The sequence below is a fragment of the Grampus griseus genome (assembly GCF_964374135.1).
Source record: "Grampus griseus genome assembly, chromosome: 1".
NCBI lineage: Eukaryota > Metazoa > Chordata > Mammalia > Artiodactyla > Delphinidae > Grampus > Grampus griseus.
The window spans coordinates 147,888,058-147,900,363 of record NC_139017.1 but is presented as its reverse complement, the minus strand read 5'-3'; the positions used below and the strand labels follow the sequence as shown (position 1 = coordinate 147,900,363).

Genomic DNA, 12,306 nt, shown 5'->3' with positions numbered 1-12,306 from the left:
GTCCCCATCTGTCCGCTTCCCTGGCGCAGCCCCCTCCCTCTGGCCCAGTCTCTGCCTCAGGCATCCCAGGCTGAGCTGGACAAAGAGACCTGTGTGTGCTTTGTAGGGGGCCTCAGCAGCCCCCTCCCCCAGTCATTGCAGCCAGCCTAGGCTGAGCCCCTGTCCACCTTCACCCCAGCCGCATCCATCAGGCCTTAGCTCCAAGCGGCCTCACCTTCCCACCGTCTCCCCGGACCACTGCCCTTACTCAGGCAGCCCCTCCCTCCCGTCCACCAGGAAGCTCTCCCTACCTCTCCTGTTCAAGTGTTTCCTACTCTTGCATCTCCCTCCTCCTTCAGGAAGCCACCAAGATAGCAGGTGAGCTGTGGAGTTGAACTGATCCAGCTCCACTGCTGCTGTGGGGACCTCAGCCAAGCTCTCGCCCCTCTCTGAGCCCTAGGCTCCCAACACCCATCCCCCAGCCCCCCACACCCTGTCACCTTCCTCTGCCCAGTGGGGATAGCAGGGAAGAAGGGGCCAGGGTTCCCACTGCAGTATCTAAAGACCATCGCAATTCATGCACACGTGTGTCCCCACCACAGGTACGCAGATCTGTGCGGGCAGACACTAGGAATGTGTGCGCCCTACATGTGCATGCAGGCAGAATCCACAAACGGCTGTAGAGGCTCCCCAGTACCTCTGAGGTCCCCTAAAGTCCCTACGGGTTTCTCTTTCCTTCGCGGGGACCCTTTTATCAGAGGATTGATAGACCTCGCCCCAGAGGCACAGACACTGCGGAAGTCTGGCACTGAGACTGCGAGGCAGGTGTAGGGACCTCCCGGCGCTGTGCACGCTAAGGGGGCAGCCCCCAGCTACGCGTCGGTTGAGCGTGAAAGAAGCTGGGCTTCCTGGGGTTGGGGAGTGGGGGCCTGAGAAGGGGCGCCGTGACTCCACCCAGGCGGGGGCGGGAGGGGGGGCAGCGGCTCGGACCGCAGATGCGCGCCCCGTGTGGACACGGCATGTGCCGCCTTTCCGCAGCGGCGCGGAGTCTCCGCCGTTGCCATAGTTACCGGCGGCCTGGAAGGGGGAGGGACCCTTCCTCTCCTGGCGCTCCGCAGCCCCTCCGCCCTCGGGACGGGTTTTGAGAGGATTCGGCGTGACCCGTATATGCGTGTGTTGGAACGTGGGTGCATTCCCGAGGGTGGCCATGTGTGGGGGACAGTCGTGTTCGTTTTGCAGTAAATAAAAACGCTGCGGCGTGTGTGCAGGTGTCTGCAGCAGAGCTGCGGGCCTGAAGCCCAGCCGGCAGAGGGCGTGGTACGGGGGCAGGATGGTGGCTGGCTCCCCCAGGACTCCCCTGAGCCCTTCCGGAGCCGGCGCCCCTAACCTGACAGGCGTGGAGTCCCACCCCCTGGTCTCGTGCCAGCCCCACCTCGACTTAACTCTGTGACCTTGGGCAGGTTCCTAGATATCTCTACACCCCCATTTGCTCACGTACCTTACATAGTTTCGGTAAAATCATTTTGTAAAGCATTTTAACGCGGTACCTGGAACTAGCAAATGCTCCATAAACCTACCCTTTATCCCTCATATCTGGACCTCTGCTTTCCCGGTTGTCGATGGGTTTGGAGTGATCATGCAACGTCAGCCTGAGGAATTTGCCCTGGTCCTTAGCCTGAGTGGTTCAGGCTACAGTGGCCCCAAGCTCCTGTGGTTCCTGGGCGGGGGGTGGGGGAGGGGAGGCGGGGGTGAAAAGGATAAATGTCACAGTCTGATGGTGGGTCAGTTTACACCATCCTGCCCAGTGCTCAGTTTGTCCAGAAACACGCGGGCGTCAGTAATGGCTGCTGTCCTTGGCTATATTTGAATGTGCCGGAGGCCCCCGGGGGTGAGCGTAGAAGGAAGAGCCAACAGCAGGTCATTCCCGAGGGGCTGGAGTCCTCCTGTGAGACACGCTTCCCTTCCCCAAGGTGCAGAACTGCAGCCTTCTGACTTGTGCCTGGAAGCCTAGTTGGCACAAGGGACTGGCTTTTGGGTCCCGCTGTTTTATGGACAGCTCTTCACACACGCCGGTTTGTGCCTGAGGGATGATCTGAGCCAAGGACAGAACCACTGAGGGCACGATAATTGAGGGAGGAAAATTAATTGTCCTTAATTTGGCACAAATCCCAAAGACTTTGCCCGTGTTAGGCATTCAGCGTATATTCCCAGGACACAGGGCTGCAGATGTTTGTACTTCTTCCCTTCTCCTTGAGCAGCACCTTGTGGGTAGAGATGAAGGCGAGCTGACTCCTGGGCCCTGACTCTGGCAGGCCCTGCCCCCCCTCCCTCCTCCACTGCTCTGGAGGGCTGAGCAGGTAGGATTGAGGTCTGGGAAGAGCTAGACTGGTGCCCCAGTGGGCTAGGATGGCTCCAGCAGCCCTGAGTGTCCCCTGGCTGTTGGGGAGGGCAGGGAGGGTGGACATGGACGGAGCCCTGCCTGGGCCTTCCTGGAAAAGCAAGTGACGGCAGGACCAAAGGAGGCTGTTCCCCTGCCTGGTGCATCCCAAGTCCTGCTCCATTTCCATCCTCCCTTTCCTTGCCACTGTTAACGTTGTCCTTTTAAAAATCAGAGCTAAAAGTCAGGATGCTGTGGGATCATATTTACAGCCAAGGACACGCTGGGTTCATGTCTGGAACTTATAGGGCTGCAGGTGGGGAAGTATTCTGCCAGTTACCGGGAGAAGCTGGGAGGCGAGACCGTGCTGGGAGTCCTACTGCTCCCCAGCCCGAGACCCCTCACTTCTCCTGACAGGGCCACAGTCCCTTAGGGATGCCCCAGGCAGCTGGAGCCTTGGCAGAGCGCCCCCTTGGATGTGGCAGCAGATAGAGCGATGTCTTGCCCCTGCCTGCTGAGGCTCCTCCAGCTTCCTCTCCCGCCTGCCCACCAGCCAGTCCCCCTGGGTCTCTGGGGGGAGCAGCCCCCCCAACCTCTGCTTTCCTCCCTTCTGAGGATCCCACTTGTCTTTTCCCTGGCACAGGAGCCTGACCTCAGCAAACATCCCCACACGCCCGTCTTGTGCTGGGCCTGCAGGAGGGAGACGGGAGCGGTGCTGGTCTCCCGGTCTCCCCCACCATTGAGCCCCACCCCCCTGCCAGGAAACTGACAAAGAACAGGGTTCCCCTTCCCGCATTGGGTGTGCCTGGCATCCACACTGGCAGAGAGGCTTTGCCAACTTCTCACACTCACTCTGTGGTTTGCTCCTGGAAGGGAGCGCCTCTCGCCAGCCCAGGATGGGAGAGGGGGCCCCAGGCCCAAGTCTTGGTACCCGTCTGCCCCCAGTGGCCCGGTCCTTGCTAGTTATGATAATAACGTCAACCAATAGCCATTGGGTTCGGATTCTTTGTCAGGCACTCTTCAGCACCTTATGTGTAGCATTGCATGTAGTCTTCACAACGGCTCTCCAAGGAGGGCACTTGAACCCTGTTTATAGGTAAAAATAGATAAAGGGAGAGGATTAGTAACACTCCCAGGTCACAGAGCTGGCGAGTGATGGAGGTGGGAGCTCCACGTGGTCTGTACTCATGCAGAGCCTGTGCTGCCAGCCCAGTGTGTGATCCCAGGGGTGCAGAGTGGGCAGCCTTGCCCCATCCCTGGCCCCTCAGGGCTGATGCACGAGTCCACGTGTAGTGAGAGTAGGGGTGTGCTGCAGTGGTCCATGCCCGTTGCTCTCATGGAAGTGAGAGTAGGGGTGTGCTGCTGTGGTCCATGCCTGTTGCTCTCATGGAAGTGAGCCCTCACCCCCTGGCAAGCCGGGAGAAGGCAGCCGTGGAGTTTTGCCCCCCTCATCAACTTTTGGTATCCTCACAGGGCGTTTTTATCTCTTTAGCCTCCACGTGCTCAGACATGGTCCCCAGGCCTGACCATGGCTTCCAGGGTCAGGACTGAGTGAGGGAGGAGGGTCAGGGTCAGGACCGGGGGTCGGAGGTGGGTCATTGGTAGGGCAGAGGGCGCCCAGAGTTGGGGCCAGAACCCAGGCTATGATGTGGGGCTCTGCCACGTGGTGGAGCAGAAGGCTGGATACAGGCAGTAGAGGGGACACTGCACGTGCAGGAGAGGGAGTGGGGGCTGAACAGCACGGGGCGCCTTTGGGTTGAGCTGTGGCTGTTGATGCCACTGTGTGAGCCCTGGGCCCCCTACAGCCCAGCATCCGTGGAGCACTTTCTGCTGTGGCCAGTAGAGCCTCAATCCTCATTTTCCCAGGCCCTGGAGAGATAAGTGCTCATGTCTGCAGTCCGAGGCATTGCTTCTCAGACCCGGAGACTTCCTGACAGGGCAGGGTGGGCCCCACGGCAGCTCCCTGGCCCTGTGAAGGGCAGGGCTGGGCAGTGGGGCTCGGGACTCTGGTTCCTCATGTCAGGGCAGGCTTCATGCTTAGAAGTCAGGGCAGAGATAAGTCGATCCCAGCCACCCTGGGAGCCTTGGGGTGGTCCTCGTGGGCAGGCAGTGCCAGCCCTAACGTGCACATCTGCTCTTCATCTGCAGAGGAACAGCTGCCCCCCGGCTTCCCCTCCATTGACATGGGGCCTCAGCTGAAGGTGGTGGAGAAGGCCCGCACGGCCACCATGCTGTGCGCAGCAGGTGGGAATCCAGACCCTGAGATCTCTTGGTTCAAGGACTTCCTCCCTGTGGACCCCGCCACGAGCAACGGCCGCATCAAGCAGCTGCGTTCAGGTGAGCAGAGGGCGAGGGTCAAGGGGCCGGAACCCAGCGCAGCCTTCCTTCTTGGGCCTGGGTGCCTGGGAGCCGCGGGAGGCCTCAGCCTGGGGCTGAGCAGAGGGCGCCCAGTGGACGGGCCAGATCCTGCTATAGGCCCACCTGGCCCACCCAGGAAGAAAGCCTGGCAGCGAGGGCTGGTCAGCTGTGTTTCTTTCACCTTCCCGGGATTGTCAGACTCCAGACTTCAGTCCAGGTCTGCTCCATGAGGCACGAGTGTTGTTCCCAGCCTGGCGTTGGGCTCTGCGAAGGTGCTCCGTGGGCGCTCATCCTTCACCTTCCCTGGAGCCTGGCCTGAGGGGGGCCTGGGTGATGCTTCTCTTTGCTACTTCAGACGGCAGGGAAAGAGGCCAAAGATGCCTGGTTCATCAGGCTTCAAAAGGCTGGACCTCAGAGGCTTGGAGCCAGGGGGATGTGCTGCCATCCCTCGGCCACCAGGGCCACCTGTCTCCTCTGGATGTCTCAGTCGAGCCAGCTTGGAGCCCCGCGAGCAAGGATGCCGCCTTGACCGGGCAGGAGGTGTCGCCCCGTCGATCGATCTGCCTGCGAGGCTCCCGCCAGGATAATTGATTCAGTTTTTGTGGGAACAGAGCAGGCGGGAGAGGAGCCTTGGAATCCGCTTAGCTGCAATTCTGCATCTGCTGCCAGCATGGGCTGCACTGATAGACCTTGGTCCAGGAGCCCTCCTGCTAGCTGTGGGATGGCGGGCTCAGGCGGGATGGCTCGGGCAGCACCAGCCAGAGCCCCCGCTGCCCATCACCTATGGTGTCGACACCGCAAAGGAGGACATGACTGTGCCCCTTTCAGGGCCCTGCAGGCTGCAGAGGTGCCCCGCCACTCCCTGGGCTGCCAGCCCCTCCTCACCAACTTCTGCCAGGTGGGCGCCCCTGTGGTGCCCAGGGGAGGAGTGAGGGATAAGCCACCCAGCAGGGGCAGGATTCTGGCCCCAGCCACGGCCACCTGAGACAGCCTGTGAAGTGTTAGCTCATTTAATTTAATTTTAAAGTCAACAAGATGGAGGCAGCTGTAGCGCAGTTAATTAAAACAGCTATAATCAAGGCAGGAAACGGTCCACCAGCGTTTGCGGCCACTGCCCAGCGCGTCACAGTGACCGCCATGGTTCAGCTCCTCTGCGTTTCCCCGCAGCCCCCAGGCAGGCTCCCCAAGCAGCCAGATGGTCCTCCCCGCAGGCCTGGCCTCTGCCCGGAACGGCGCTGCCTGTGGCAGCAGTTCTGGGAAGGCGCGCTGTCTCGCCTGTTCGTTCGTTAAGTATTTATGTAGTACTTGCTGTGTGCCGGGCCCAGTGGCACCCATTCGCGGCCCTGTGAGTCAGCTCCCGCCCAGGACTCCACTGGGTGCTGCTCGCCGGCCTCCTCAGCCTCTCAGCAGCCGCCAGCACCCTCCCTCCCTCTTAGCCACTCTCTCCTCTGTCTCCCTGGCTTTCCTCTTCCTTCTCCGAGTGCCCCTTCTCTGTCTGCCCAGCAGCCCCTCCTGCTCGTTCCTCCAGCCGGGGAGCCTGTGAACCCTGCTCTTGTCCCATAGACACAGCCGTTCCCCCGCCAGCTCGCCCACCCTTATAGCTTCAGGTACCATTTACCTCCACTCCTGAGATTCCCAGTTCTGTCTAACCCAGACGTCTTGCTGGAGTTCTAGACTAAAACACCCATCTGCCTTCTGGGTGTCACCCTGACTGTGAAGCGTGGTAACTTCCTTGCCAAACAGCGGTCACCTTCTCCCCCTGACCCTCTCTCTGTTGAGTGGCAGCCCCTCTAACCGGAAACCTAGGACACACTGCAACTCCTTCTCCATGTAAGGAACCACCAAACCCTCTTGATTTGTCACCCACATGGTTCTCAGTTGGTCCCCTTTTCTCCTTCTGCTGCCTTGGCCGTATCCCAGGTCACCAAACACTGCTCTCCCTGCCTCCAGACTCTCCCCTTGAATCCATCCTGCAGCACTGGCGGAGTTTTCTGCCTGCACCCTCTGTGCTCTGACGAGCCCAGCGGCGTCTTATTGCCTCCATGGTCAGGTGCACACTCCTGAACAAGGCACACAGAGCCCTTCTCGCCCTTCCCCAGCTCCCACCTCCGGTTCATCTCATCCCCAGCTGTCATCTTCCCCAGCTCATGTCATCAGGTCCCGGCTGCACTCACTAGCTCTTTGGCCTCGCTTAGGTTATTTAACTTTGAGCTTCAGTTTTCTCCTCTTTAAAAAAGAGTTACAGTGAGGCTTAAGTGAGACAAAGGCAGTGAGAGCTGTAGTCGACTGGCGTGTGATGAGGGTTCCGTGAATGGGGCTCTTTGCAGCTCCGGCCACTCCCCGACTTGCACTGAGCCCCCGACCACATCCTCGCCCTCTGCTCACGTTCACTGGAACGTGAAGCTCCCCTTCTCTGCCTGAGACCTGCTCCTTCAGGACTCACCCTGCTTTGTGTTGTTACCGTCTGGCTCCAGCTCTGCTCACTTCGGCTGGGCACTCTGCAGGGAGGGCCTGGGATTGGCTCCCGTCTGTGAGGGCCCCGCAAGTGGCCAGCACAAGCCCCGCCATAGGACAGGCATCTCTGAGCCCTTAGGATGAATGATTTCCTGAACGTGACCTTTGGGCCCTGTCCTTTCAGACTAACATTCATTCCCCCTGCTTTCTTGTTTGACCTTTCCTGCCTCCTGGAAGCTGTAACCTAAGGGTAGTGGGCCCAGCGTCCAACTCCTGGGATGGCACCTGAGGGGCCTCAGTCATCCCACCTCCGCAATAACTGACAGGACTGTCTCCATCACTGCCTGACCCCGGGCCCTGACCCTTGACCCAGTAGCTGCTGCCCCTGTCCTGTACCGTTGAGAAGTGTGCTGGGGCTGTGCCACGCACACCTGACATGCCTGCTGGAGTGGAATCGGGCCCCTGAGCGCTCGGCTCTTACAGGGGCCTCACGGTAACGCATCACCAACAGTTTACAAAGTGCTTTCCTGCCTTTGGTTGCATTTGATTCTCCTGCAAGCCTGAGAAGTAGGACAGTTTGTGATTATCACGCCTCCTTTACAGCTGAGTTAGGGAGTCACCCCGGGTCACGTGGAGATCCGAGGCCGGGGCGCTCCCCCGGGACGGCATCCAGGGGGCTTCTGTCACATCTAACTAACCTGGAGCCTGGGGAGCAGCTGGACCCTGCTAGGGCCCCAGAGCGCCAGAGTCTCGTCCTCTCCGGACCTCAGGCCCGCCCTGACCAGTACCCAGAACTCCTCGGGCATCTGCGGGCCGAGCCCCAGCACGTGTCACCAGGGCGTGAAGAGCTGGAGAGGAGGGCAGCTGGCGGCGTGCGCGGCCCAGGCACGGATTCTGCTCGACAGGCACCTTCTTCTCCGAAGTGATGTCACCTGCCGCGACAGCCTGAGCCTCTTGGAGGATTTTCACTTGAGGCCTGGTGTGGGCCCTGGAGGAATGGGCACAAGCTCAGGGAGAGTGGAAGTCAGGAGCGGGCAGCATCACTGGAGCCGCGAGGGGGCTGACCTCCAAGTGGGGCTCCAAGCCACTGCTCTTGGCCCCGCACTCTGCCAAGCCTGGACGGGCCCCTGCGGGACACCGCCTGTGCTCCGCTCCTCCTGGCGCCTGCGTGTGCACGCCGCCATCCCTGTTGCCCACCCTGTCCACTGCTCACCCTGACACCTGAGCCGGGATGCCGGCATCGGGTGCGGGAAGAGGCCCGCTGTCCCAGCGGATGGGACTCTGCGGTGGGCCTGAGGGCTGCAGCCCCTCCTCCGTCCCACCATCAGCCGGTCTGCCAGGAGGGCCGCTCTCAGTGATGGTCCCTCTTGTCTGAACCCACTGGCACCCCTCAGGGGCAATGTGAAATCTGGGGGACCCTCCAGTCTCCCACACCCATCTCGGGAAATCGAAAAGGCAGATTCTTTCCGTTTGGTGGGGAAACGGCTTTTCGGAGAGGCCCAGAGACTTGTCACACAGCAGGCTAGGTTTCGGAAGAGCTGAGGCCGGAAGCCAGGGTGTCCCAGTCCTGGAGCATCTATGCTGCCACCCCTCCCTCTCCCAGCTCCCCTCCCCATCCCAGGTCAGGCCTGGACTGTAGGAGTCGATCAGCCGTCTGGACCCTTTGGTCTCGGGACCCCTGATTGTAAATATCAGAGGACCTCCAAGAGCTTTGGTTTGTGTGGGTTTTATCAGTATTTGCCCTATTAGGTGTTAAGACTGAGAAGATTTTAAATATTTATTAATCCACTTTAAAATAATTAAAAATCCCATTACATGTTAACGTAAACAATATTTTTTAATGGAAAATAATCATATTTCGTGAAACAAAAGCATTTGGTGAGAAAAGTGCCCCTGTTTTACACTTTTACAAACCTCTTTAATTTGGGGTTTAATAGAAGACAGCTGGATTCTCATACCTGCTTCTGCCTTTGGTCTATTGTGCTGTCACATGTCCTGAAGCCTCTGGGAAACTCCACTGTATGTTCATGGGAGAACAAGGGTGGAAAAGGCAAAAAGCTTCTCAGTATTATGAAAATGGCTTTGACCTTGCGGACCCCCCGAAGGGGCCTCTGGGGACCCTGAAGATCCGTGGACCACGCTTGGAGGATCACGGTGATGATGGTTCTTCCTGGACAGCCTCTGCGTGCCTTGCACACAGCCCAGGTCCCAGCAGCTTGGCCTTGTGGGACCTTGCCTTGGCCTTGTCTCCAGCCTCTGTCCGGTGGGAAGGCTGTGAGCCAGACCTGGTTAGTTCCTGCCACCTCATAAGCTGTGTGACCTTTGGCTTTGGGCACTTAACGTTCCTCAGCCTCTGTTTCCTCATTCTTGCTGAGGTGGATAATCCCTCCTAAGTGGGTGTCTTCAGGTTCAATGAGATAGTAACCAGTGTTTGTCTCCCTGCACACTTCCCTCCCCAGAAGTGGGCAGAGAAGGGCAGGGTGGACGGGGCTGACCTGGGCCTGCCCACAGGCCCCTCACTCCTCCGGATGGGGCAGTGGTAGAAGAGGGGGTCCCTGTTGGGAAGGGAGCGTGTCCAGACCTCATAATTGCCCCACAATAGGCATTTGCAGGGTGAGCAGCCTAGAGGCTGCTGATTCCCAGGGTTACAAGGCAATGAACAGGCAAGGGGCGGGGGCAGGGAATGGCCCCTGGCTCTCACCAATCAGGTGGGAGGACTGTGCCGTCAGTTGGGTTTTAGCAAGGTCTTTAGCAAGGTCGGGTGGCTTTACAGGGGTCTGCCACCCGGTGGTGAGTAGGGGACTGGTGTGCGTGTTTGTGGAGGGCTGGTCTGGTGATAGCCTGAGGTGAGCTCTCCCTTTAGCCCTTTCTTTGGCCTGCTTAAATGCCCTGCTTTGGGTAAGTGCTCTGTTTGGAAATCCTACTCACCTGTGGAATCTGGAGAGCCCTGCAGGGTGGGGTTATCGCCTCTTCTCTTCACCTTGCCCTTCCACTGAGCTCAGCCGGTGGAGTCTGCAGGAGCCCTGACTCACCGCCCTGATTCCTGGCACCCCCAGCCCTGCTGGCCCAGCCTCAGCCTCCCCCTCCCCAGAGCCGTGCCAGCGACCTGGGGAACACAGCTTTGCCTACACGCAGCCTGGTGCTTGCTCACACCTAAGCCACGCCTCAACTTCTCTGGATATTTAAGGCCCTCTCTCATGTTTTATTTTATCTGATTTGGCTTTCCTTCCTTTTGTACTAATGCTTCTCTCTGATCTTATTTGCATTCAAATTACCTCGCCAGGTGGTTCACCAATCAGAGGTAAGAATGCTGTCCGTGCATCTCGCCACACCACGCCTCGCCGCCACCGCCGTCACCACCACTCCATCCCGTCCAGTCCCGTCCGTCACCTCCCGCATCCCCATCCCGACCTCTCCAGCCTCCTCATCTCCAGCTCCAGCCCCTTCAGCACCACCGGCCACCACACACATCCACTCTCAGCCATCCCCTCCTGTGACTCATCCATTGCAAGTCTGGATTGTGGAGATACTCGGCTCATCCCTGTTTTGGGGCTGGAAGCCCAACTGCCCAGGCCTTCTAGGCCAGCCGCACAGAAGGGGTCTGTTGACTCCTACAGGGAAGCCAGGCCCTGGTCCTCAAGGCTGGCCAGAGACAGAAAGTCTTCCCATGAGGTGGGGGAGCATGACCGAGCCTTGCCTTCCCTCTTGAGAACCTTCTTTGTCTTGGGCCCTCAATTATCACTAACTTCCCCGTTAGCATCCCAGCCCTGTAGTAGAATGAGGATCCCCCTGTAAATCCTCCAGCCCAGCAAACGCTAGGAGGGACGCACAGTTAAGACTTTAACGTAGAGGCTGGGATGACACCAGAAATAAACAGGATCCTAGGTAGCCTGATCCCCTGACCTACCGGCCCCAGCTGCTTTCCTGCAGCAGGACCCTACGTTCTGCGGTTCCAAGCCCGGACTGTACTCTAAGGTCCGGTTCGAGTTTGACTCACTTCAATTCCTTTAAAAACTCAATTTCTCTCTCAGAAGTCTGTTTCCTCTTAAGTCAGGGCCAGGGCCCCACCTCCCTCATGGGGTCGTGAGGATTAGAGAAGAGGAAGAGGATTTGGGCAGTGTCTGGCCCAGAGCAGGCACCCTGTAAAATGATGGCTTCCATGATGCTTTTATTCAGTGTTCTTGGGCACATCTAGACCCTCAGAGTTTAGGGCCAGGCTGCTCTTGGAACAGAAGATGTGGCTGGGTGGAGCAGCTGCTCCCCTGGGGTGCATCTTGTCCATCACCCGCTGAGGACAGGACTCAGCCTCTGGATCCCCCCGCCCATCCTCTCAGCCTGTGCTGACTCATCAGTGCCCCCGCTGCTGGGTCTTGGTCTTGGTTCCAGATTTGGGGGTTTCTGTGTGCAGTAGGCTCAGGGTCTATGTTGGGTCCCTTGACCAGTCCTGGCTCTCAGTGCAGGGGAGCCTCCTCCCCCAGCAGGGATCCCACCCAGGCACCACTCCCTGCTCCCGCCTGTGGCACCAGCCAGGACTCCTGCTACCCACAGCTGAGCTGACCTTGATATAGCCCCCCTCCCTCTGGCCAGGGCCCTGAGCCCCACCTGCTTGAATGAACATTTTCTGTGACAGCGTCCATCCATCCCATAAACATGACCTGTTGAGTGCCCATCGGGGCTGTTCTCGCAGGAGATGGGTATTTGGCACAGGCCCTGGGCCCTCACACTCCCTGATGCTGGTGGGGAGGGCTGCCCAGGACCACAGAGCAGGCCAGCCCATTTTCCCTTAGTATCAGGGCCCAGCCTGGGCACCCCTCTCCCCACCTCCAGCTCCTAGCCCCTTGGATGTTCACGCCCCTCCTGCTGCCCCAGGTCTGTGTGGTGGAAGAGGGGTGTCGGGTGGTGAAGGGGCTGTAGCTCAGACGCAGTGGCCCCCCGCCTTGGGGCCTGAGCCGTGAGAGCGTGGCCTGGAACTCTTCTAGTGGCTCCGGTCAGGTCAGGTCAGGTGGGGTCAGGCAGTTCTGTGTGTGTCCTGTGTGGGCGTGACTGTCAGCTGGCCTGGGCTCTGGGAGGGGTAGGTCTGTGCAGGCGGTGGTTTTTGTCAGGCTGTGTACTGTGGGGTTGTGAACTGTCCATTGGAC

General features: G+C 59.3%; 1 protein-coding gene across 1 annotated transcript in view; it reads left to right on the top strand.

The window, feature by feature from the left end:
• Positions 1–12,306, top strand: part of PTPRF (protein tyrosine phosphatase receptor type F) — a 78,796-nt gene that overhangs the window by 24,151 nt on the left and 42,339 nt on the right. The window contains exon 5 of the mRNA XM_082676411.1: positions 4,505–4,693. Within this exon, the coding sequence (XP_082532537.1) occupies positions 4,505–4,693 (189 nt within the window). The remainder of the gene's footprint in view (positions 1–4,504; positions 4,694–12,306) is intronic.